Genomic DNA, 27,590 nt, shown 5'->3' on the forward strand with positions numbered 1-27,590 from the left:
TCTCCCATGTAGTCCACTTTGGCTCAAACAACGATGGATGGTGCGATCTGACACTGATGTTCCTTGAGCATGAAGTTCACCTTGGATCTCTTTAGAAGTCTTTCTGGGATCTTTTGTTACTATTCGGATTATCCGTCTCTTTGATTTGTCATCAATTTTCCTCCTGCGGCCACGTCCAGGGAGGTTGGCTACAGTCCCATGGATCTTAAATTTCTGAATAATATGTGCAAACTGTAGTCACAGGAACATCTATCTGCTTGGAGATGGTCTTATAGCCTTTACCTTTATCATGCTTGTCTATAATTTTCTTTCTAATCTCCTGAGACAACTCTTTCCTTTGCTTCCTCTGGTCCATATTGAGTGTGGTACATACCATGTCACCAGACAACACAGTGACTACCTGGAGCCCTAAATACTGTATAGGCCCACTGACTGATTACAAGATTGTAGACACCGGTGATGCGAATTAGTGGACACACCTTGAATTAACATGTCCCTTTGTTCACATTATTTTCAGTCTTTTCTAGGGGTACCATCATTTTTTGTCCAGGCCTGTTCCCTGAGTTTATTTTTTTTTAATAATTCCGTTGAAGCAAGGTTGAAAAGCAATGTCTGACTTTCCTTGGTTAACATTCATAGAATTTTAATTTATTATTACTTTTGTCAGATTAAAGTTTTTTTCTGTGACCATTGTGAGTTTTTCTTTCATTGAAAATACACACACAAAATAAAGATCAGCTCTTGATCATGAGCTGTATAACATAGATTTCAGTTCAGCCTTTTGTAGAGTAAAACCTGACATTCTTTCTTTTCTACTTCCTCTATTGGTATTTCTAGCATTTGTCATGGTTTGGTTATCATACCACACCTATTTAACCATGGTAAAACATAAATATTCTACAGCCCCTTCACACCATCACACCCTTTTCACCATATATACAATTCCCTCTATATTCTGCTGTTTACATTTTTTCTTGTTACTTTCTTCTTGCTGAAATGACTATTTCCCCCTGCTACACCTGTTAAAAACACCAAAGTGGATAATAGGTACAGGTTTTACAGCAGGAGTGAATGCAAACATTTCTACAATACTTATAGGCTTTACTCTTTTTTACTCTTTTAGTCAAATTTAACATTTCTTCAAACTATATTGATTTTCCCCAACTTAATTATTAGATCCATATAACTTATACATTCAAGAGAGATGAATATTTATGCAAGCACTGCATGCTTCTCCATAGGAAAATCATTCAGCAATAGTGCTTACAAATGCTATGGCTTGCTGTAGTTCTTTCTTTATTAGCATTTCTCCAGCACATAAAAAAATTCTTCTGCTTGACCTACACCAAGAGCCCCATTCACCAAAAAAAGGTCTACTTTCCTTGGCTTCTGAGACTTGATGGTTCTAAAAATCCTAAAGATGGCTTGAGAAAAAATCATTGCCATAGATCTTGTAACAATCATACTAACCCAGAGGAGCCCTATAAAAGCTGATAGAAATCTTCAGCAGGATCCTGCCAGCAAGTGGTATGAATTGTGTATTGTATGAGCCAGTGTTGTTACATTTTAGAAATAAAACCTAAAATTTATAGTATACTATTTATAGATCACTAAGATAGACTCCAAGAAAGTATGTTATAAAAGCGCATCATAATGACAGAGTATATCACTTGACTGTTTTTGGTCCAAAAAAGATAGAGTAGATAAATTAAGTGGGTAGAGAGTCACAGGTCTGTGCAGGACAGAGTGAAACTGTGGACAGCTGTTTTTAAGCGCTTATCTACTGGAACTACTAGGTTTGTGCTATTGAGTCCACACACCGGAGGCTGATCATTAACTTCTGTGATATTAATAACAAGTTGAAAGTGGACAAACAAAAATGAGCTCATTGTATTGAACATTATTTACTCATTAATACCACACTCATTGGACACTTACTGTGTACCATTATAATGATTAGGACAAGCACCTGAGTGTCCTGCGTGAGCAGGGTTATCCAGCCTAGTATAGGGTCCAAGTGGGAAATATTCCTTACGCCCCTTTTCCACCAAGGCAGTTTGGGTGCTGGTTCGGAGCCAGAGCCTAATTTAGAACCAGTTCTTTCTGTATCGACAGCCAAAGCACTGGCTCTGAACCAGGAAAAGTGGTTCTTAAGTAGCACCAAAACGTTGCTGGTCTAGACTTAAGAACCGCTTGCGTTAGGGGCTGTGGGCGGGGCTACTGTTAGCGCATTTGATAATGTACCTTAGGTATACTAATGTTTAATACACTTTTACTTTACCGCGATATGATACATTAACAGCACACATGATAGTAGGTAGCTACATGCTAAGGCTAACTTTTTTCTGTGTTAATGATAAAATTTTACGTTATGTACTTTCTCGATTACAACTCCGTTTATACAGATTACATGGAGCTGCACGTACACATTGGATTTGACACATTTGGGTGTTAATGTAGGTTCACAAAGCCATGAGCATTAACAGTAAAGCAACATACGCCATTGTTGATATGTTTGTGTTTGCCGCTGCTGCGCTAACGCTGGCACACGTGACACATATACAGTGACGTCAGACTCGGCTCTTTGATGGCTCTCTAGCCGGTGGAAAGGCAAACCGGTTCTTAGAAGGTTCGCCAGTGGAACCAACTTTGAACCAGCACCAGTGCTGGCTCTGGTTCTGGTTCTGCTCTGGAACCAGCACCTGGTTCTTTTTGGTGGAAAAAGGGCATAGCTAGAGTAATTTCACAGTAATAACAACCCGACATTGTTATAACACAGTAATAACAAACTGAAGTTGTAATAACACAGTAATAACAACCCGACGTTGTTATAACACAGTAATAACAAACTGAAGTTGTAATAACACAGTAATAACAACTCGACGTTGTTATAACACAGTAATAACAATTTGAAGTTGTAATAACACAGTAATAACAATCCGACGTTGTTATAGCACAGTAATAACATCCCGACGTTGTTATAACACAGTAATAACAAACTGAAGTTGTAATAACACAGTAATAACAACCCAACATTGTTATAACACAGTAATAACAACCTGACGTTGTTATAACGCAGTAATAACAAACTGAAGTTGTTATAACACAGTAATAACAACCCGAAGTTGTAATAACACAGTAATAACAACCCAAAGTTGTAATAACACAGTAATAACAAACTGAAGTTGTAATAACACAGTAATAACAACCCGACGTTGTTATAACACAGTAATAACACAGTAATAACAACCCGATGTTGTTGTAACACAGTAATAACAACCCATCCATCCATCCATCCATCCATCTTCTACCGCTTATCCGGGGCCGGGTCACGGGGGCAGCAGTCTAAGCAGGGACACCCAGACTTCCCTCTCCCCAGACACTTCCTCCAGCTCCTCCGGGGGAATACCGAGGCGTTCCCAGGCCAGCCGAGAGACATAGTCCCTCCAGCGTGTCCTAGGTCTTCCCCGGGGCCTCCTCCCAGTTGGACATGCCCGGAACACCATCCCAGGGAGGCGTCCAGGAGGCATCCGGAACAGATGCCCGAGCCACCTCAGCTGACCCCTCTCGATGTGGAGGAGCAGCGGCTCTACTCTGAGCTCCTCCCGAGTGACTGAGCTCCTCACCCTATCTCTAAGGGAGCGCCCAGCCACCCTGCGGAGGAAACTCATTTCGGCCGCCTGTATCCGGGATCTTGTCCTTTCGGTCATGACCCAAAGCTCATGACCATAGGTGAGGGTAGGAACGTAGATCGACTGGTAAATAGAGAGCTTTGCCTAGCGGCTCAGCTCTTTCTTCACCACAACAGACCGGTATATCGACCGCATCACTGCAGAAGATACACCGATCCGCCTGTCGATCTCCCGCTCCATCCTTCCCTCACTCGTGAACAAGACCCCAAGATACTTAAACTCTTCCACTTGAGGCAGGGGCTCTCCACCAACCTGAATAACAACCCAACATTGTTATAACACAGTAATAACAACCCGACGTTGTAATAACGCAGTTGCGACAACCCGACGTTGTAATAACGCAGTAGCCACAACCCGACGTTGTAATAACGCAGCAATGACAACCCGGCGTTGTAATAACACAGTAGTGACAACCCGACGTGGTAATAACCCAGTAATAACAACCCAACGTTGTAATAACGCAGTAATAACAACCCGACGTTGTTATAACACAGTAGTGACAACCCGACGTGGTAATAACGCATTAGTGACAACCCGACATTGTTATAACACAGTAGTGACAACCCGATATTGTTATAACACAGTAGTGACAACCCGACATTGTTATAACACAGTAGTGACAACCCGACGTGGTTAGTACTCCTGTTCCTCCACTGGTCACTACAAAGTATAGCAATACGTTTGGAGGCAAATCTGTATCAGTGGCATTGACCAAGCCAACCACAACACTACCTGAAATGAAAAATTGGTATGTCAACTTTGGGCAAAATGTCATAAAAAGGTTGCCGCCACACATTTTCCACATTAATAGGAAAACCTGTACACTTGCACATTCATGCATTTATCTAATCAGCCAAGCATATGGTTATGCCATTGCAACTCTGTGACTTTCTTTGCAGCATTGGTCATTGGTACCAGATGGGCTGGTTTGAATATTTCAGAAATAATCACCTGGGAATTTCACAAAGAACAGTTTCTAGAGTTTATACAGTATGTGATTGGATAACTCAGAAGATTGGCATTTGTTTCTACACCAATACAAACTAAACAGTTAGTCATTTTATCCATTTTTGCTCCCACTAGTTGGCTTGTTATGGTTAAAACAATGTTATTGGCTAAACTGCAGACCTGGCTATCCTCATTCAAGATTTCAGATTAGCTATACATCTAGGAAAGACCAATATGGATACAATCTTTGATTTGAGATAACAGATCATTATTAGTGAGTGTGATGGTATATATAAGACAATATAAATATATTGAATTTAATTTTATATACAGTGTATGTTAAATTCCAAAAGTTTATTCACCTCTGGCTGTCAGAAAAGCAAATAAGTAAGATGTCATTAATGTCTTAGACAGTAACCGTTTTGTTGAGTTGAGCAGTGGTGGTTCATTTAGACTGAAGCTGTGAATGCACTATGAATGTAGAACTGTCTCTGAGTGGTTTCAATTTTGGCCAATATAGAGTCTACATGCAAATAGACACAAGGAACATCTCAGATTGTGGAGCAAATTTTAAAAAAAGGATGTATGGTTATGAAAGCTTAGAGAATCAATCATATATTAACAGATCAATCTTACATTTATGTATGGCAAGATAAATGTTGTCACTTATGGTGTAGAACAGGAAACTGCTATAAATTGAGTGAGTGGGGAAAACAGCAGTCTTCTGTCTTCTGGGACAGTAAAAGATGTAATGGTGCCATAAAAAGCAATCATAATTATATGCTGTAGGGAAGATGAAGAATTGAGGAATACCTTGCACTGACTATAGACCAGTTTGTTTTAGATTTATATAAATATGATAGATTCAATAGCAATATGTAAATTAATGTTACTCACTTACTTTAAGTGTTAAAAATACAAACACACTTACATTTCCCAAAGGAATGCAGGAGATACCTTACCCCTGGGATCAGTTACATAATCAAGCTGTTTGACAGTGAAAATGAAGCCCTTGCTGTGATCGATACTGACCCCAAAATTCAGAGGGCTCAAAGTGAACTGTAGGAAATAACAGATGACACCGAGAACGTTAACCACATCAATAAAAGATTTACAAACTGATGTTTTGCAGTACTATTTTAAAGAATGAGAAGTGTGAAAGAATAAGAAAGAGAGAAGCACACTGCTTTACAATGAACAGAGATCAGAAGATATTTACAGTACATATAGTTAGAGGGCTATTTTTATCATAGGCAGCTGGTTGATAGATTAAGCTTGGCAGAGACTTCTCCACTATGCAGAGGAATGAGGCTAAAACAGAGATATTTTATTATGACAAGCACACCACGATGACCTTTTTATAATCAGACTACACACATGCCAATTCTCAAAAAACATCCATACTTTCATCCAAGAAAACTGGGGGCTCATCTGTTGGCCTGTACTGTTGTCAACTACAAGAATCCGCAGAACGTAAAGATTAGATGGACTCTCAAAGTCCAGATTTGGAGAACCGGTGACTGTTACCTATATTAAACAAATCAAAGTTATGTATAAACAATTAATCCTGAAAATAGGCTAGTCTAACCGAAATGCTCTGAATAAATCACATTGTGTTTCACACATATTCCTTGACAATTAATCTCGTAGGCTGTTCTGAAAATGAATCACCCAGATTTTCAACACATTTTTATTCATTTATTTATAAGATGTAGAATATAATGGAAGGATTTATCTTAAAGGCCAATTAGATGTATTTCAACTATACAATAACAGGAGTCTCACCAGATGCCAGCCAAACAGCAAGAAAAAGATCTCACAAATTTATGTCCAACATCAATATATATGCGATATGCCAGACCCAACAATGCAGAAGAGCTGAAGGCCACTCTCAGAGCAACCTGGGCTCTCATAACACCTGAGTAGTGCCACAGACTGATCGAACTCCATGGACCATGCCACACCGCATTGCTGCAGTAATTCAGGCATATGGAGCCCCAACTAAGCATTGAGTGCTGTACATGCTCATACTTTTCATGTTCGTACTTTTCAGTTGGCCCAGATTTCTAAAAATCCTTTCTTTGTATTGGTCTTAAGTAATATTCTAATTTTCTGAGATATAGAATTTGAGATTTTCCTTAGTTGTCAGTTATAATCATCAAAATTAAAAGAAATAAACATTTGAAATATATCAGTCTGTGTGTAATGAATGAATATAATATACAAGGTTCACTTTTTGAATGGAATTACTGAAATAAATAAACTTTTTGATGATATTCTAATAATATGACCAGCACCTGTATGCTTGTGTGAATGCCAGTATGGAAAGGGTGAAAGGATTTTGAGGGTATATGAATTTGAACCGGATATATTCCAAAAAAAATACACAAATACGAGGTAATCAATTTAGCACAAACTAAAGTAATCCTGTTTATATATTTTGTATAGTAAACTAGTATGTCACCTATAAACGTGGACGAATGCTCTGTCGCTTGTTGATGACGTAACCAGGAACTTGAATTAGAACACGCGTTACAACTGGAGCTGTAAACACTGAAGTGTGCCTTGGATGCCGGTGAGGTTATTGAAATTCATTCTTTGCTGTCTAATACGAAATTCAGTATTGGCTTACGTAATGCACAACGTTTTTGTTGTATTATGTCAAACTGTTCGAAGGTTACATGTTTGAAGATGGTAAATATTTAGCTGCCAACCGGCTACAGTCATATAGCCACTTGTTAGTGTACAATTTTTCAGTCCCTCTTTTCCCTGTTTGCCACATTACTGTAAACACTATAGGACCAGCTGATCGGATCTAATGATTGATGGTCTAGTGATTACCGAAGGGGTAAAAACAGTACATAGTAACATAAGTAACCATGAAATGCACCTGCATGTTAAGTTTACCTAAATTCACTACACTACACTATTATACATATATTTCACTATACTATAATATACTACACTAGACTATACTATAATATAATACACTATATTATACTACACTATACTATACTATAATACACTATACTATACTATAATACACTATACTATAATACACTATACTATACTACACTATAATACATTACACTATACTATACTATAATACACTATACTACACTACACTATACTCTAATACAATAAACTACACTATACTAACTATACAATACTATAATACACTATACTATACTATAATACACTATACTACACTACACTATTCTATAATACACTATACTATAATACACTACACTACAATACTCTACACTATAATACACTATACTACACTATACTGTAATACAATAAACTACACTATACTAACTATACTATACTATAATGCACTATACTACACTACACTATACTCTAATACAATAAACTACACTATACTAACTATACTATACTATAATACACTATACTACACTATACTACATTACACTATACTACACTACCGATGGTGAAGAAAAGTTTTTTTTTTATTTCAGTATGTACTTGTTTTGGACCAACCCAACTTACTGTATCATTCATGTGAATGCCTATATATTTGTAGGTCTAGGTGTCCTCACCCTGGAGGAGATTTAATTTTGTAAAAATGTTGCAGTCTCTCTTTTCCTAGAATTGAAGGCTCTAACATACCCCACCACAACATCTGTTAGATAACAGTTTCCAAACAAATTCAATTTCCTTTTGTTTCACATCCATTGTAAATTCAAAATCAAATTCAGATGGTGATGCAACAAAAGTTCCTGTGCAGGATACAACATTACATCCATTAGATCCATGAAAACCTCTTTCAGTGACCATATAAATCTTATGGTCCTGTTTAACAGGTTAATCTTCAAGCATTGGGGTTAGTGATTGTGACTGTAATGTGCTGAGCTCAACTTCTTTTTATTGTCAGGGCTTGAGGAAGGTAACATCATGGCATCCTCACTGGGTAAACTGGGATTCAACAATAAGATGATTTTAGCACCCATGGTGAGGGTAGGAACTCTACCAATGAGGCTTTTGGCATTGGACTATGGTGCAGATATCGTCTACTGTGAGGTCAGTTTTAAATCTGTTTTATACAAATTATTATTTATTAAAAGTATTGGGGTATTTAAAACACACATTTTATGTACTACTACTACATTTTAGCATGTGCATTAAAATTGTGTGTCCTGGTATCACTTGATTTTCTTGTATGAACTAATAAGATTTGTATTTTTGTTAAAGGAACTGATTGATCTCAAAATGGTTCAGTGTGATAGGGTTGTGAATCGTGAGTCCTTTGCTCATTTTCTCATTTTGGCATACAAAGATATTTTTAAGAAATACTTGGAGAAAATGTTGGAGTTTGAGTCCTTTCTCTTTTTCTTTGGTAGATGTCTTGGAGACTGTGGACTTTATAGCACCAGATGAAAGGGTTATGTTCCGCACCTGTAATAAAGAGAAAGACCACGTTGTCTTTCAGATGGTTAGTCTTGGGAATTTCTTTATAATGGATCTGTGCCAAAGATCAAATAGTATTTAATAATGCAATAAAAAAAAGTTTCATTTCTCATGTGTTTGTCTTCTGCACTCAGGGAACAGCTGATCCAGAGAGAGCACTAGCAGTAGCCAAACTTGTGTGAGTTGCATTAAAGTGATCTTATTCAGAATAAATATCTTCTAGTTTTTCCTTTTAGGAACTACTAGATAATGTAATATCTTATTCCTGAACAGTGAGCATGATGTGGCTGCTATTGATGTGAATATGGGATGTCCAAAGGAATACTCTACTAAGGTGTGAACTACATGACAAATCCACACATAACCAGTCCTCTTTGAGAGGATTTTGTTCTCTGTTTCTTATGTTCAGGTTTTGCTGTCCGAATTGTTATATATGTGGAAAGCATTATTTGGACTGGGTTGTATTAGTGTGATATGTTTATATAATAATGGCTAATTTTGGTGCCTCATGCAGGGCGGAATGGGATCTGCGTTACTTTCTGACCCTGACAAGATTGAGGCTGTAAGTATTTAGCAGGTACAGTGCAAAACACAGCTAGTGGCCCTTAAATTCTAATGAGGTTTTTTATTTTTCATAAATCAGTTTCCCCAGGATTAAAGCAAAATCAAGCAAACACTGATATTCTATGGAGCTTGCAATTTTGCAAAAATTACAGTAAATTTTTAACAAATTTGGGCCAAGCCATAGTGTGTGACATTACAATGCACATTTAGCTGAAGCTGTTGTCAATACGGCTATCATCGAAAGTAATTACATATGTAGTTTAATATAGTAGTTTAAAAGAAAAATTTTGCAAATCCAAATACTTTTGCAAGAAAAGCACAAAAAACTGAATTTTGAAAAAGCTGCAGCAAAATCAGAGCAACAACTGTAAAATATCTAAAATAATTTTTACCATCTTTGTTGTTTTGTTCAGATTCTGACCAGATTAGTGCGGGGAATTTCAAAACCAGTGACCTGCAAAATCCGAATCCTTTCCACTGTAAGTGATCATGAGCATTACTCACTTGTTTTAGAATACCTGTATTGATACAGGAATGATTTGGAAATATTTTTAATGTTGTGAACACAGTCATGTGTACAATCCTTTGTAGATCCTTTTCACAAGGCACTGAAACGCTGATGTGGAGCACTATGTGGAAAAATCAGAGAAGAAAAGCTGATTTGTTTAAAAACCCTTCTCTTTCAGCTGTTTTACAGGCACAAGCTACATAGTTAAAAGCAGTCTAGCATCTTACACATTGATGAAAATCACATTGATGAAAGGATTTGCTTGCTCAGAGGAATCATTAATGATTCTGTATTACACATTAGATGGCCAAAAGAATGTGGACACCAGACCTATATGGACATCCAGTTCCAGATTTTGTTCCTCTTTGCTCTTAACTCAATTATTCTAGGAAGACGTCTAGGAAGACAAGAGTGTTAGAGATGTCAGATCGAGGGAGAAAGTTTGGGGTGCATTTAGAAATTTTATTTCATCCCAAAGGTGTTCAGTGGGAGTTCAGAGCTCAGTTCAGTACTCTAACTAGCAAACCATGTGTTTGTGTTTACCTTTGTTCTACTGAAGGGAAATTGTAATGCTGCAGAAGACAATGACATTCTGTTCAATTGTGTGCTTTTTCATTTCCAGCCTAGTGGTTAAGGTGTTGGTGTACCAATCGGAAGGTTGTGAATTTGAGTCCCATGTTCATCAAGCTGCAACTGCTGCGCCTCTGAGCAAGGCCCTTAACCCTCAGTTGCATAAAATGAAAGTCGCTCTGGAAAAGGGCATCTGCTGAATGCAGGAAATTTAAATGTAAATGAGATGAACCACCTGTGGGTATGATGGTCAGGGGTCCACATACTTTTGGCTACATAGAATATTTGAAAGTGAAATGAATAACTCACTGAAATGAATAAACTACAAATATCACTGTTTGTACTAATCACTTCCACTGCTTTATCAGTTGGAGGAAACAGTGAGTTTGGTGAAAAGAATTGAAAAAACAGGTGTAGCAGCAATAGCAGTGCACGGCAGGTATGGCATTTTTTGATGCAGCTTTTTTTTTTACGTTGTATTTACATGGTATGTGTAAATTGCATGAAGGTGTGTTTAGGGCAGCTCAGTCGTTGTATCTCTGTTCCTAAGGATGAAAGAGGAGAGACCAAGGCATGCCGTCCACTGTGATTACATTCGAGCTGTAGCTGAAAATGTGTCTGTTCCAGTGATCGCTAAGTGAGTATCTTCTTATGTTTACACTTTCTGAGTTTTGAATTACATTAGTACTGTAACTGATTTATTTTTTTTTATTTTTTATTTTTTTTAAGAAATCTGAATAGATTTCTTCTCTTTTGAGTGTGGTTTATCTTGAATGTGTAGTGAAACAAAAGCTAGCATATAACCCAACTTTCTTCTTCTCACCTTCTCAGCATACAACTATGTTAACATTCTCTCTACATCTGTTTTTTGTTTTTTTAATCTTTGTAGTGGTGGCTCTCTTGATCCCATAAAAACATATGATGATATTGAGCAATTTCGAGAGTCTACAGGAGCGTCCTCTGTCATGTTAGCTCGTGCTGCCATGTGGAACCCTTCTATATTTCGCTGCCAGGGAATGGTGTCAGTAGATGAGGTTATGGAAGAATATGTCAAATATGTGAGTACCAAGCCTTTTAAATTGCTTAAATAAATGTTTTTGTAAACGTTCTTATTGTTTTGCTTTGCACATGTTCATGCTTCAGGTATAGTATTGTAAAGAGCTTTTGCACAATAGTGTGTGTTGTTTTTGTCTTCAGGCTGTTCGCTATGACAACAACACATTCAACACTAAATACTGCCTGTGCCAGATGTTAAGGGATAGGGTGGAATCGCCAATGGGCAAACAGCTTCATGCAGCGCAGACCAATGAAGAAATCTGGTAAAGTATTTAATAAAAAATGCAGATGTTTTATAGGAGGAAATGCAGCTCAGCTCCATTAAGGGGCCCACAGTGTTTAACAAGATTCTAAAAGTTACCTCTGGCAAGAAACTTTCCACAGTAGTATATACAATCTGCTCCAAAAGGTATTGGAAGTATTTTTTTTTCTTATACATTTGAAGACATTTTGGTTAAAGTTCAAAATATGAATATGAGATGATGGATTAAAATTTTAGTTTACATTTCTTGCCATTTACAGCAAGCCTTGCTAAACACCTTAGAACATGGAACCTTTTGTGGCATAAGGTGTTTACTGACTTAGGAAAGCACAAATATATATCCTTATAATGGCATGTAAATTATATTTTTGGATTTTATTTACTTTATCATGTCGCTTAGTTCTAGTTTTCATTATTTTTTTCCCCATTATTTTTCCCCCATCTTCTGCACTTGCATTATTCAAGCTTTGAGGAGCTTTATTTCTGACTTTATTTTTAATTATTTATTAAAAAATTTTTTGCACTTTTTTGAATTGCAATATCATTAGTGTCTTTGTGTGTGTTGGTGACATGTGCAGTGAGGTGTTTGGAATGAGTGATTTCTATAAGAAAGCCCGGGATGAACTGGAGGTCCGCAAAAAAGCCCTTGATGCCAACAGCAGCAGTCTTCCAGACCAGCCTGTACTGGACGGAGACGTCATCACTATGGCTATCAAGTTTGAAAGGTTGATTTCCAAATATTTGAAATGACAAAATGTTGCTAGTTAAGTATAATAAATTTACACTGTAAAATATTTCAAAAGAGTGAATCAGTATATCTTGTTGGTCGTTAAGCAAAGGCACTTTCCAAATATAAGTATATGTAAATCATTATATGAAGGGTTTACATTGCAACAAACTGCATGTGTGCTCCAGGAGAGAGTATCCCCCTCAGATCACCCCAAAGATGTACTTGTTAGAATGGAGCAGGAAGGAAAAGCTGGAGCAGCCTTTGTATAAGACGGTGAGACTCAAACCCCAAAATCCCAACATTCTCTGAATCTTTATTTAACCACAACAAGTAAAACCCCACACAACAGCTGCACATTGGAATTACAAATTCAAAATTTTTCATAACTTCTCCTTTTTCAGGAGCAACGTGCCCAAGACAGATGTTTTCAGTCTACAGTAATAGTGGCAAATAAGAAGTATAGGTCCACACTATGGTAAGTGCTTTATTAGTAGTAGTAATAGTTGTAGTAGCTTTTATTATGAGAGCTTCAAACTGTAATTCGTGTTAGTTATTTTTTTTTCCTTTTCAGGGAGAAGTCAAAGAAATTTGCTGAACAAGCTGCTGCTATTGTGTGTTTGCGCACTCTCGGTGTACCAGAGGGTCGCATTGGAGAGGGTTACTCAGGACTGGTAAACAAGAGAAAAAGGGAAGAGAAAAAAAGCGCTATTTCAGAGGACAACAACATTATAGACTTAGCACACAGGAAGAGACGGCTCACTGAGCCATCGCAAAAAGAGGAACAAGTATCAAATGACAGTCTGGTAGTAGTGAATGGCTCCTGTGGTCAGACTGTGTCCTGGCCATGATTAGATGACCATTGCTCACATTATGGACTCTCAACAAGGAGTGAGTCTGCTGCTGTGTGGCTGCATTTTATTTGCAGTGGTGCACCACAACATATCTGAATCGTACAGAGACTATTGGATAAATGTTTTAAGTTCTATTTCTCATTATGTGTATGTGCAGCACATGCTCTTATTATAATGTACACCTACTTAACCTGCACAATCTGAGCAGCCCAGACACCCGGTAATGCTACAACCTTTTAATTGTCACTATTATTATAATAAAATAAACCAACCGCAGAATATCTGGCCAGCCATGGCCCTGTGGTGGTCCCTATACATTGATGGATGGATGAAAGAGGGCTGACAAATTGTACACAGAAAAATGAAAAGAAATCTACAGTAAGCAATGTGACCTTTTTGGGAGTTGCACCCCTTAAAGTGGCAATTAAATTATTTTTTTTTGAATACATGTGACATTTAGGTAATATTGTTGGTCAGGGTTTCTCAATACAGGTATTAGTAATTAGTGCTAACTAGGTGAGTTAGAGGAGAGAAGCAGCAAAAAGTGCAGAGTATTAGTCCCAGGATTGAGAAACCCTGTTCTAGTCAATATGGATAAATGGATGTTCAATAGACCAGTGTTCCTTAACTCCGGTCATGCGAACCCATTCTCATTTAGTGTACAGTTTGTACAGCTCCCAACATACCTCGTACGATCCTGATATAAGTGTAGAATCACTGCCACAGACCACAAGGAGGCTTTTACCTGTTGACCACACCTATAGTATGTGGTATAAACCAAAAACCTGCAAATTATGCATTTTTTCAACTATTACATGTTTCTTCTAAATAGTAAAGAGGACCTGAGGCCTTAATGGACTGGTTGTTGGGTGGCTGTTTATTATTTAAACTCCGATTACTTGAATTAAAACATGTTAAATGTATAATGTGATAAATGTGGTGGTGTTTTTTTTAAATCTTTAATTGTCTTGCACATCACACAGAAAATTTCTGAAGTATTAGACTGTATTGTGTTTTTCTCAATGCAGTATAATGCATACTTATATGCATATAAGAATGCTTTTCACTGCTGTACCAGTGTTTAAAGAGCGTTAATATAGAAACCTTGACCAACTAAGTAATGTGTTCTCAGCACTTTGAAGGATGTAGAATAAGAGGATTGACAAACAGTGCTGGAGATCCATTCTTATACAGTTTCAAGTTTACCAGCACAAAACTGACAAGAACCCACCTTAGGGACGTGTGTGTGTATGTGTGTGTGTGTGTATATATATATATATACACAAATATACAAATAAACAAGCCACTGTAAATTCACGAGTTAAATAAAGCTATGGCTTTACTTTTCATATAGTAAAACATGTTAATGTATGATGAGGAAGGGGCTTTTCATGCTCAATTGTTTTGCACTTCCCCTTATATATGTAAGTTATGGTCTTGCAACAGTGTGTGTGTGTGTGTGTGTGTTCATGCTTATGTTTCAGCAGAGTGTAGTGTGTGGTTATGGACGCAGCGCGTGCGGCTGTTTGTTTCCTTTCCGAGTTTGTTGTGTCAAACGTGCTGACGTCACGCGCGGCGTAGCGCCCTCGCGAGCGCGTAGTACAGAAGTTTGGCGAATGCGAATATTTGGTCTCTCTCTCTAAAGACAACCTGAGATCTTCGCATTGAACCGTCGATAGATAGCTATAAGTAAATTGCGGACCAAATGTTAGCGAATTTACTCCCAGCGGCCGTTTTGGGAGATTTGTTCCGGGTTTGCGAGCTGCAGCGTGACCCAAAGTACACTTTAGAAAGTTACCGTCCTGTTTTAGCAGCTTGCATTATGCAGATCTGATCGATTAGATAAGGGTTAGAAAAAGCGAACTCGAGCGCAGATGAAATGACTGCCGCGAAGTACGGAGGCGAGGAGCTCGATTTCAGACTGACTTTTGGAGAGGACAGTCAAGCGACGGCCCCAGGCCACACAGGTAGGTGCATATGACTCCTACAACTGATTCACATATGACTCATTATTTCTGATCAAAGTCATTTCTGATCAAAAAACAAGCCATGTTGAGCGTACAGTCGTCTTATCTCTTCACTCTCATCTGTGCAACACTTACAGAGGAAGATATGCGATATAGTTTCACTATGAATCATGAAAATGGTTCTGTGTTTGGCGAGTCGGTTCAGTGGCTACAGTCGGTTCAGTGGCTACAGTAGGGCACTAATTCTGCCAGTTCCCCCTTTTTTTTTTTTTTTTTTTTTTTTTTTTTTTTTTTTTTTTTTAAAAACAGACTTCCGCTCATTTATTTATGTGCAACGTGTAATTTTGGTTACCACAAACCAGGCTTGGTCCTGTCAATACTTTAATAATATACAGTAAAAGTTGATATTCTCACCTACTGAAGGGCAGATTACATTTTAGTAGTAAAAATATCTATAGATACTTGCTGCAGGATTTATTACCAGGATTCCAAGAAAAACAAACAAACAAACAAATAAAGAAATAAAGAAAAGACAGTAATATTTTTTTATTTATTTTACTTCAAATGAGATGAAGGTACAGGCATGTGTTTTAAACTCCACACTATTTCCTGACCATTTGCATCACATTAAATGTTTTGATTATTTATAAGTGTTATCTGAGCTTTTTAACTTGTTGGTTTGAAACATGATTTTATATCTGAACAGCACTTTTCTCCTTAAGCTTTATTAAACTTAAAGTTAGATTCAGTTGACTGTATATATACGTATATATGCTGGTATAATTATAAACCTGTTTGATATGAGTCAGCTTTTAACAACAATTAAATAATAACTGTAGTAATAATAATAGTTCCTTGTGTGATCAGCGTTCACAATATGATCATAAATAAGTAGTATGTTAGTTAAAAAAACTGCTGACAATAGTAGTAACAACAGCGACAACAATAATAATGATAATAATAATAATAATAATAATAATAATAATAATTTGTTTGAGTTAGCTTGGGTTACTGTCTCTCTGGAGTTTCACATGATCTCCAAGTGTACAGTTTCCTCCAGGTTTCCTCCACGTTCTCCGGTTTCCCAAGCGATTCGGTTACTCTAAATTGCCCCTATGTGTGAATGTCTGTGTGCATGATGCCCCGTGATGGACTATTATCTCATATCCAGTGTCCCAGGATAAGTGGCATTTGTCTTACATATATAATGTATGTGTATGTATATGTGTGTGTTTATATGCACACTTGCTGCCTACTATGTATCTATCTACAGTATATCTATCTGGATGGGTGGATGTCTGCATGTACAGTGTCATTAGACATAACAACATAAAACCACCTGCTAATATTGTGTAGTTCCCGCTTGTGCCAAAACACTACTCTGACCTCTAAGGCTCCAAGACTTCTGAAGGTGTGGTGTGGTATGTGGCACCAAGATGTTAGCAGCAGATTCTTTAATCCTGTAAGTTGAGAGGTTTGTTGTTCAGGAAAAGTTGTTGGGAATTTGGAGGCCAACTTTGACATCATTTAGCAGTGTGTCAGGGCACGTTATCCTGCTGAAATTGGCCACAGCCATTAGGGAATACTGTTGTCATGAAGGGGTGTACTTGGTCAGCAACAGTGTTAGGTAGGTGGTACGTGCCAAAGTAACATCCTCATGAATGGCAGGATTATCAAAAGAGCATTGCATAGAGCATCACAGTTTCAGCCAGCTTGTTTTCTTCCCATAGTGCATCCTGGTACCATCTCTTCCTCAGGTCCTTGTCACTCAGATCCTTGCTTTTGCATTTTTCCTGCTTTCAGCACTTCCAGAACTTCCACTTCCAGAACTGAGTGATCACTTGTCACCTAATCGTTCACACTCTCACTCTTTTTATATTCTCTCTCTTTATTATACACAAACACACACACACATTTTATATATATAAATGTGTATATAAATATATATGTGTTTTATATATATATATATATATATATATATATATATATATATATATATATATATATATATATATGTGTGTATATGTATGTGTGTGTGTGTGTGTGTATATGTATATGTGTGTGTGTATGTATGTATGTATGTATGTATGTATGTATATATATATATAGATAGATAGATATAGATATAGATATTGTTTGTGTTTATGTATAATAAAGAGAGAATATAAAAAGAGTGAGAGTGTGTTTGACCTTTTCCTGTGGCTTCACATAGTGCAGAACTGTCAAAAGTAAGGTTGCAAAGGCAAACTCAAGTTTACACATTTACTTACACTTTTTCTAGCATTGTGAGAGTATTGTTTCAGAGCCCCTTTCTCTATCCTCTCAGTCAAGGAGGGCTGCACATTTGGTGATATCGACCTATGGTGGTGGGTTCAAATAGGTGTCAGAGCAAGGAAATCATCAATCATTGTTGGCTAGCTCTCCTTGACTAAAGTTGTGTACTCTTACTCTACATCTGATTTGTCTGCTGATCAGTGTGCTCTGACATTTCTTACATGCTGTGTTTGGTGTATGTGTGTGTGTGTGAATGGTGTTATTTATAGTAAACTGCTGTTGCACTGTTGACAGCACTTAGTTTGCTCACTTGTGTATTGGCTTAATAAGTGATTCTCATGATAGATTGCTCTTATTGAAGTATCCATTAAAAAGAAGGCTTTGTTTTTTTTGTAATGGACATAAAAGGAATTGAAATAATATTTGTTAAATTATATATTATGTTCAAACATATTCATAAAACAAGATATTGTACTACAGCATTCTAATTACAAGTCATAAGTAGACTATACCAAAGCACTAATGCACAATTAACACCCATTTTCCCTTGTTGCTGTAGATGCGGGTGAAGACAATGGCCCGTCTTGCTACCTCTTCTCTGCACTTCAACAGCCTGTTTTCCAGCAGCAGTGTGTCACCCAAACATCACTCACCCAAACATCACACTCCCAAGGACCTCTTACCAGTAGCTTTGTTGCTTCTAGCTCTGGATCCAATCCTGTGGATTCTCCAAGCCGTGTGTTTGATTGCCCCAGCATACAGATCACCTCCATCCCAACAACCTGCCAACAAGATTTGAGCGCCCAGCAACATGGTGTCCATTTGGAACAAGAAGGAGCCTTTGGTTCTCTAACATCTAGGGACCAGCTGTATTTACCTCTAGATGCATCCTATAGAGACACGTCGGCATTGTGCGCAAGTCCTTGCAGTAGCTTGTCGTCCCGCAGCTGGCTCTCGGACGCCTCCTCGTGTGAGTCTTTCTCCCATATTTATGATGATGTAGAGGCTGAGCTTACTGAAGCAGCAGCGGGTTGCAGGTTTACATCGCCACTGGTGTCACCACAGGGCTCACCTCTGCCCTCTCCTCTTGCATCACCCCAAGCATCTCCACAGGTATCTCCTATGGTGTCGCCATTTGGCTCTCCAGGCTGTGCCTACACTGAGGACCCCTGGTCTCGTTATCATCAGCAGCAACGCCCTTACTCTTATTCACTGTCACCCCATCATTCACCTTATCAGTCTCCTCGCACCAGTGTTAACGAGGACACCTGGCTCAGCGCACGGACGCAGTCATCATCCTCCTCAAAACCCTCTTCTCGTCCCACTTCACCGTATGGGAAGCGCCCGTATTCCAGCGCTGATGGTATACCAGGGTCATCTTCGCCTCATCTCTCTCCCACTCCGAGCCCATCTCACTCTCCACGAGGCAGTGTGACCGATGAAACTTGGTTGGGAAGTCCTGCCGTGATGGCCGGCTACTTTCAGGCATGTGCACCTGAAATGGACATTCCCTCTAAAACCAGACGGACTTTTCAGGGAAACAGCAGTCAGGATTGTATGGCCTTGCTGCCAGGACATGGAGATTCAGGGCTTGAGGAGAATAACCTTGTGTCCCCTTCGCTGGATTCAAATATAGAAGTGTCACTGCCAACCCTGAAGAAAGAAGACATAGTGGAACACTACTTGTCAGTCCCTACACCCTTTACTTGGGGAAAGCCTAAGCAAACACACACTCCTTTGTTCAGGTATAGGACTGTTTTAATGTTATATTCACTGCTTTCTTTTATTTTTATTTTCTCTCTTTAAAACAAAAATGACTTGTGTGTTGTGTAATATGCTGCTCGAATGTTAAGTGATTCTTCTGATTTGTTATCTACAGAATTGTGTGGTGAAATTGTATAGTTCAACTCTTTCTTTCTAACTTTCACCACATCATCTGTATGCCTTTTTGTGGCTCAGCCTACTTCTGCGTATATGTTTCTCAGGTCTACATCTTTACCCTCACTGGACTGTTCACTGCCCAGCCAGTATGGGCAATTTGAGCTAAAGTTGGAGGTCCAACCCAAACCCCACCATAGAGCCCACTATGAGACGGAGGGCAGTCGAGGGGCCATTAAATCAGTATGTGGAAGACACCCTGTTGTAAAGGTATGACTTCTTTTAATCCCAAATAGATTTGCTTTGTACTTCATGCCTGATCTAAACTGGAAGGGACATGAAAGAGAAATGTTTCATATCTTCTTCTAAGAGCATAAGATGGCTACTTCCTCATTGGATAACTCATACTAAGGGTACTAACCTTACATACTAAGGTTATCTTTATTAGCCAAGATCAAACAATGTGCCAGACACTGTAGGCAAATACATGAAAATTTATGTAAATATGACACGGCATACATAGGTCACTGATTCAGCACTGCTGCCATTGCCACAGCTTTAAACAGATGGTCTGAATTTGGTAAAAATCCATGTTAACATTCTCAAAACGTATGTCATACTACATTTGTGTTCTGTGCTTCAACTTATTGTAATTTGACATGACCATTGCTCATCAACTTTAGTGGATAATATAAATGGCAATAACACAGTGAGGTTTATTGGACTAGCACTTATTTGTTTTACTGTGTTCTGCACTAAATTCTTTGTGACCGATTATGAACCACTTTGTTTTATTCATTTTGAGTGTTTGATCTTGCTTAAGTCTTTTCTGACATCATCAGTCTTTTATCTTTAGTTCATGATAGAAATCATGATAACAGCTGCCTTGCTACGGTGTAAACAACTTTTTATTTTTTGTATCAGCTGTATTATATTAATTTATATATCCAGGTTCCTAAATCTTTGCTTTTATTGGCCCTGTAGTCTTTTTGCTAATACTATCAGGCAAGCCATCTATCATACCATCATCTGGCGTAGTTAATGTTGTATTTGTTGATAGGTTTGTTTACATTGGTTACCTAAGATCCAATGGTAAGACATTACCAGCAGTGGAACAGATGATGACAAAGCTGCGCACTTAACATTCATTTGTAATATTACTCTTTATATTATTTAGTGTGACCTGTTTGAGCTACGGCTGAGAAATGCTCCGCACCTGCATAATGAGTCATTAAATCACAAGGAAACAATTTGTCTTAGTATTTGATTTTATTAAATCATTTGCTTTTATCATAACAAGTCAGCAAAACTTTTTCAGCACGACTTCAGCACAAATGGCATTTCCTGTAATACATGGCCAAAATAATAAAAATTTAATAATGTTTTCAGTTCAGCTGCAGTAGTTGGGAATTTGTATTTTTAATCATGTTTTTTATTTTATTTTTTTTTTATTTGTTGACAGCTGCTTGGTTACAACGAGAAACCGGTCAGCCTCCAGATGTTCATCGGGACGGCCGACGATCGTCATGTGAGACCACATGTATTTTATCAGGTGCACAGGATAACAGGAAAAACTGTGGCCACTCTGAGTCAGGAGATGGTGATCAGCAGCACCAAAATCTTAGAGATTCCTCTTCTTCCTGAAAACAACATGTCTGCCAGGTACTGATGAGTTACATTTACTATGCTTTGGAAAGTTCTAAAGTGTCATGCCTTTTTTCTAAATAAATAATCTTTGATTAAAATATAGTTACTAGGTGTTAATACATTTATAAATAAAATAATAATATTAATATAATATAATACATTTAATAAAAAAGACTGCACAGTCAAGCTCTCTAAAGTGATTATTTTAATCGTGGAATGAATTTGGTGTTTCCTTTGCAGTATTGACTGTGCTGGGATTCTGAAGCTCAGAAATTCTGACATTGAATTGCGGAAGGGAGAAACCGACATTGGGCGTAAGAACACACGTGTGCGAGCTGTGTTCCGTGTGCACATTCCCCAGGCTAACGGAAAAGTGCTCTCTCTGCAAGTGGCCTCCATCCCTATAGAGTGCTGTGAGTATATACTCTTAATCATAGCAAAGCCTGGAGACAATATGATGTCAGTGCTGATGAAATGGTCCGAAGGCGTGGATTAATTTTCTATAACAGCAGCTGTGACTAGTGCCAGCTATAATTTAAATCACATGTGTTTGTGCTGCACTGTCTTGTCTGTCTTGTTTGTCTTGTCCTGCACTGTTTGCACCAGGTTGCACAGTTGCACTTTATGTGGCTAAGACTTACTTACTAAGTCCTTATAGCCCTGTCTTTGTTTTATGTAGCACCACGATCCTGGAGAAACGTCTCATTTTCCTGTGTACTGCAACAGCTTTATATGGTTGAAATGACAATAAAAGCTTTTTGACTTGACATGTTATGATTTTTATAATAACTTCTATAATAGAACTTATTTAGGATCCATATATGTTAACTTTTTCCCACGTTCCACTGGTATTGTTTATTTTTCAGCCCAACGCTCAGCCCAGGAGCTTCCTCAGATAGAGAAGTTTAGCCCAAACTGTGACTCTGTGATGGGAGGCCAGGAGCTGCTTATCAACGGCCCAAATATCACCCCAGAGTCAAAAGTCATCTTCCTGGAAAAAGGTCATGGTAAGAGGCATCCACAGAGCTACCTGCCTAAATAATTTATAAAAAGATGCAGAGTTCTTACAGCAAGTTCTTTCCCCATCTCTTTCAAGCACATCTTTTCACCCAAAGGACTTTCTTTTACTAAAGACCTGATGTTTTATTGTTCATTCCAGATGGTAGAACTCAGTGGGAAGTGGATGCAAAAACAGTTCATGAAAAGAGCAGAGATGTACGTTTCTCTACATTTGTTGAAGTTTCTCGCTCTATTGTTGTTTTTTTTAAAAATAGAATATATTAGATTTTTTTTTCACAGAAGTGCAAATGTATATTCAATTAATTATTATTGTTTATTATTAGATATATGTGTGTACAGATTGAATAATCATACTTATTTGCCTTTATAGACTAGCATTGTGGTAAAAATCCCTCCATATCATAAGAGGATCTTGGGGTCGTCCGTGCAGGTACAGTTTTACGTCAGCAATGGGAAAAGAAAGAGGAGTCTTGTACAACGATTTACTTATGTCCCAGGTAAAGGCACAATAAACATATGTACATAAGATTGTGATAAGTTGTGCTGTATTTGTAGAAAGATGTAATGCAAATAATACTAATAATGTTAATGTTGACTAGATCAATTAGAATTTTCCTTTTTTTTAGCATTGAGCTGTTTAGGAAACCAAGGGATTATTTAAAAAAAAAACTGTATTGGCTGTTTGGATAGAAGTTATGATTATATTATCTCAATTTTAACAAGGCTTTGTCTTTTTCAAGCAGTGCAAGTAAAGCAGGAATATGAAAGTATTGAAGATACTACAACTTTGGGTCATACAGAGCAGTTCAGCCCTTTGGAGCAGTGGCTCTACTCCGCAGGTCCAGTTTGTGTTCCATCCTCCAGCTACTCTGCTATGGGTTCCCCATATCTCAGTCAACATCATCCTTTAGATGATGCATCTGGAGTTCACCCAATACTACACCCAGTTTCACAGCAATTTTCAAAGCCCTCCCTATATCAGGGACCTCAACAAAGCCAGTCTTACACTGGACAGCTCAATCTTCCCTGTAATGCTGTTTCAATGCAAGGAGGCAGGTCATCATCTGTTTTGTCTGAGAATGGGAGCTCTGTTCTAGGAATTGGGTATCAAAACACTCCTGGCAGTGTTCATAGCGTGAATCAAGTCTCTGGTCAGATGCATAATGAGGGCCATCCCAGCCCTACCTCATTTACAACCCAGTGTGATCCAAATAACCTAAATAACTATCAATCTGCTCAAGATTCTGGAGACCTGGGGGTGTTTCCGAAGTCCTCGTCCTCTCTAGAGGTTCTTGCCTCCGCCACAGTGCCTTCTACCTCACACTTGAACAGAGAGGTCCTTGTAAACCCAAAGTCTAATACATCCCCTTCTCTGGCTGGTACAAGTGAAACCATAAGCTCAGGAGCTTCATTAAACCACTCCATGGATGGAAGGAGGCATAACATTAAACAGGAACCGGAAAAGGAGAAGGACCTCACCTTCCAGTCTATTGGGCTGCAGGACATCACTCTTGATGATGGTATGAATCTGATATTCTATTAGTTATGTGAAGGTTATTGTGATCTTTTATTTACTTACATTTTACACGACTTATCTTAATTTGGTTCACAGGCTTATCCAGAGCAACTTACAGAAGTGTAGTCTCCATCAAAAATATACCCTCAAACTAATAATAATAGACCGCAGTGTTAGAATACTAATAAGTAAAAACCCTGATTGAGATCGAATCCCAAGTACACCCTCCTATTCAGGGAACTCAAGACCCAAATTCAGTTAACAAAGCAGCACTTCTTACTTTTTAACGAGTTGTGCTCCATACACAAGTCTGCTATAGATTAATCAACATGCATATTTGCTTGTTAAATTTTGAATATTGACTATATATTGATTGACTTGTTTTGAGAAGTCACATATACCATACACCTCTCATCACAGTTAGGTGGTTATATTTTTGCTAACAAAATACGAGCATGGAGACATTTCCCCACATTTGTTGCCCTAATATATATAGGTCTAAAGCTACATAATTCTGAGTTCCTTCTTCCTTTCTAAGTCGAATGCAGTGTACAGTATAGTGCAGTGAGAAAAATTAAAAAGCCAAGTGAACATTATATAAATTAGACTTTTTTGTACCATCAGTAGAGAGCAGGCCGAGTCAATCCATGTGAGACATTTAAAGGAAGTGTGGTGCAGTGTGGTGTTTGATAAGTGCCTTCTGGTAGGCGGGGATTGGTTAGTTTTTGGCTTTTTGCAAGCATCGGAGTTCTTAAATCTGATGCATGCAGTTACAGGAAGATGGTGGAGGAAGTGACTGGGGTGCTGTTTGAAAACTTGGTCCTCAGTCTAGTCTCAAGAGATATGTGTGGCAGATTATTACAGCAATGACTGCTGGACTGGGACATGTGTTCATACAAATTCATACCCACCCATTATACTAAAAGATATGCCATATGCTTATGTTTGTTTACACCCAAGCAAAGACAGCTGCCACCCCCAGTGTGTGGAAACCTGTTTGGTTTGCACCTAATTATAGTCTCGAGCCTCCAGCAGTGTGGGTAAGATATAGGCCTTTGTACAGTATTGCATGAAGTCATTGTGAGCTAAATATAACACAGAGCTTAATCTTCTGTAGTTACTGATGTACAACTGCTACGGCACTGTAGAGATAAACATTTGTCATACAAGACAATCCTGCTTATTCTTCTGTAGATAATGAGTGCCGTATAGCAAAATAACGTCCTTACATATTGTCTTTGCTCATCTTCTTTCCATCTGTGACCAGATTACAGTTTCGCTGGCAGTTTGGTGGTTTATGACTAGGAGTAATCACAAACACACAATCTGTTTGCTGTAGTTTAATTAATACAGACGCAATTCTGTAAGATGCATCCTCCCTGTACTTTTAGTGCTGTGTGCAAACAGGAACATTCCCCCACCCACTCTACCTGGCCTTCTGCCACTATGCCTCAGCCTCATTTTACTGTGCTGGGGAGGACAGGTGCAGTGGACTGTTTGTGCCCCCCTGATGACTGAGTGCTGTTGTTGCTTATTGTAGCCCATTACAAGTAGGCACTTGTATAACTCCGAGTGAATGTTGTGTTTCATCCATCTCTCACTGTCTTTTACTGAAAAAATATAAATGTATTTTTCTATTTGTTCTACAACATGTAAATAGACTCATGTAAATTTTGGGTTTATTATCATTGTAGACGGGGGGGCACGGTGGCTTAGTGGTTAGCACGTTCGCCTCACACCTCCAGGGTTGGGGGTTCGATTCCCGCCTCCACCTTGTGTGTGTGGAGTTTGCATGTTCTCCCCGTGCCTCTGGGGTTTCCTCCGGGTACTCCAGTTTCCTCCCCCGGTCCAAAGACATGCATGGTAGGTTGATTGGCATCTCTGGAAAATTGTCCCTAGTGTGTGATTGCGTGAGTGAATGAGAGTGTGTGTGTGTGTGCCCTGCGATGGGTTGGCACTCCGTCCAGGGTGTATCCTGCCTTGATGCCCCATGACGCCTGAGATAGGCACAGGCTCCCCGTGACCCGAGGTAGTTTGGATAAGCGGTAGAAGATGAATGAATGAATGAATCATTGTAGACTAGAACTCAATTCTGGCTGTAGTAAAGTTAAAGACAAGCAGTATGCATGGCAATGTAAGATATCATAGCAATATATTTAACTCTTGTGCCTTTACACCTCATATCCAAGTTGCAACTGTAATATGATGCACCCAAACTTGTGCGTGCCCTCAATTACAGAGAACCGCTGTATAAGTGAGACTGCATAAACAACATTGACTCTAAAAGTTGTATGGCAATATAAACACAAAACTATATGGATTTATTTGGACTGTCACTAGAAATATCAGAGTCCCCAGTCTGGTTCAGTCTGTACTATACGCTCCCTAAGTATTCTTAAATAAACACTGTAGAACTCTGAGGTTTCTTATTCGTAAATTAACTTGCATGATATGATTTAATAATATTCAAAGCCTTTTTTAAGCAAAGGAAAGTCACTACCAATGCATTTTTATCTTGTTTTAAACCAAATTTTGGTAACAAAAATGACCAAAAAAACAACCAAAAAAAAAAAAAACATTCACCATAATCTCTTAAAGATTTAAGCATTCTTATCATTATCATCTCTTTTCTATCTTTTCAGTGAGTGAGATCATAGTGAGAGATTTGTTCCAGAGACCGGATTCGGCACCGGATGGATGTTCCTAGCTTAAAGTATCCACACTGAGAAATCACTATCATTACGTTAACAGGAACTCAGCACTGTAGATGCAGTATCTAGAGTATGTACTCTGACTGCCACTAAAAAGAATGAATAAATTAATGTTACGAATATTGCTGTATATTATGCTGGTTTTAAAGCTATGCTAGGTGATAGCCTATCTTGGCAAATGTGAATGATCTGCCTGAGACTTTTTTATATTAAGGACTCTTTTGCTGGCATTAATGTCCCTTTTGCTAAGGTGCCTTACGTGTAAAACATTCAGATCTTTGTAATTGTTGACTGTGAAGTGTATTTAAAAACTATGCAAAGTGGTTTTATAAACATAATATTTTAGAATAGTTGCATAGGATCATTTGGACTGTTACACTGTCAGCTCATTGTGTTAGTTTTTCATATTTCTGTTTTTTTTTTATGTGTAATTTGACTTCGTTGTGACTTATTTGCAGAATATCCATTAATTTTCATGCTTTCATGTACTGAACCAATTAATTGAGACATGTATTTGTCTATGTTTTAAGTGATTGTTTCCCAAAACCCAGGTTTGTATTTATAAATTTATATGAAACATTATGGTACATGACATGTTTTATTGAAATTTATATTGGTTTTGTGGAAATAAAGAAATTTGTCCCTGTATTCTCTGAACATAATATCTTGTTTTAACATTATTTTCTATGAAAGTCTTTGTGTACATGTACAAACCTAGCCTTAAACTCACAGTGTTTGGTTCACCTGAACCTGAGTGGTTTCTTTCTTCTAACTTATTTTTGGTGAAGTGATAGAACACTGGTTACCATTGCTGCCTTACAGCTTCAAGTTGATCAACTTCTCATGTCTTTTGGCTCTCATGTCTTGGTTGGTTTTTCTCTGGGTTCTGCATTTTCCTTCAATTACTCTTACTGTAGGAGTGTCTGTGTGTGTGTGTGTGTGTGTGTGTGTGCGCGCGCACACGCATG

At 38.1% G+C, this 27,590-nt stretch overlaps 2 protein-coding genes across 3 annotated transcripts; both read left to right on the top strand.

The window, feature by feature from the left end:
- The first annotated feature begins 7,118 nt into the window (after positions 1-7,118).
- Positions 7,119-14,544, top strand: dus2 (dihydrouridine synthase 2). Its single transcript, XM_060887205.1, has 16 exons — positions 7,119-7,215; positions 8,536-8,681; positions 8,853-8,898; positions 9,002-9,093; positions 9,203-9,246; positions 9,342-9,402; positions 9,583-9,630; positions 10,046-10,111; positions 11,079-11,149; positions 11,261-11,347; positions 11,600-11,768; positions 11,908-12,029; positions 12,607-12,753; positions 12,944-13,031; positions 13,160-13,233; positions 13,330-14,544. The coding sequence occupies exons 2-16, from the start codon at positions 8,556-8,558 to the stop codon at positions 13,604-13,606; spliced, it is 1,518 nt and encodes a 505-aa protein (XP_060743188.1). The 5' UTR covers positions 7,119-7,215; positions 8,536-8,555; the 3' UTR covers positions 13,607-14,544.
- Positions 14,545-15,185: 641 nt separating this feature from the next.
- Positions 15,186-27,284, top strand: nfatc3b (nuclear factor of activated T cells 3b). 2 transcript variants are annotated; one of them, XM_060886370.1, is made up of 10 exons: positions 15,186-15,576; positions 18,410-19,595; positions 19,836-19,998; positions 21,191-21,390; positions 21,616-21,788; positions 22,242-22,382; positions 22,535-22,590; positions 22,766-22,892; positions 23,136-23,915; positions 26,554-27,284. In XM_060886370.1, the coding sequence occupies exons 1-10, from the start codon at positions 15,489-15,491 to the stop codon at positions 26,616-26,618; spliced, it is 2,979 nt and encodes a 992-aa protein (XP_060742353.1). In that variant the 5' UTR covers positions 15,186-15,488; the 3' UTR covers positions 26,619-27,284. The 2 variants fall into 2 exon arrangements, with proteins under 2 accessions (XP_060742353.1, XP_060742354.1); XM_060886371.1 differs by having other exon boundaries at positions 15,187-15,576; positions 23,139-23,915.
- Positions 27,285-27,590: the final 306 nt, after the last annotated feature.

The sequence above is a fragment of the Tachysurus vachellii genome, chromosome 14 (assembly GCF_030014155.1).
Source record: "Tachysurus vachellii isolate PV-2020 chromosome 14, HZAU_Pvac_v1, whole genome shotgun sequence".
In the NCBI taxonomy this organism is placed as follows: Eukaryota; Metazoa; Chordata; class Actinopteri; order Siluriformes; family Bagridae; genus Tachysurus; species Tachysurus vachellii.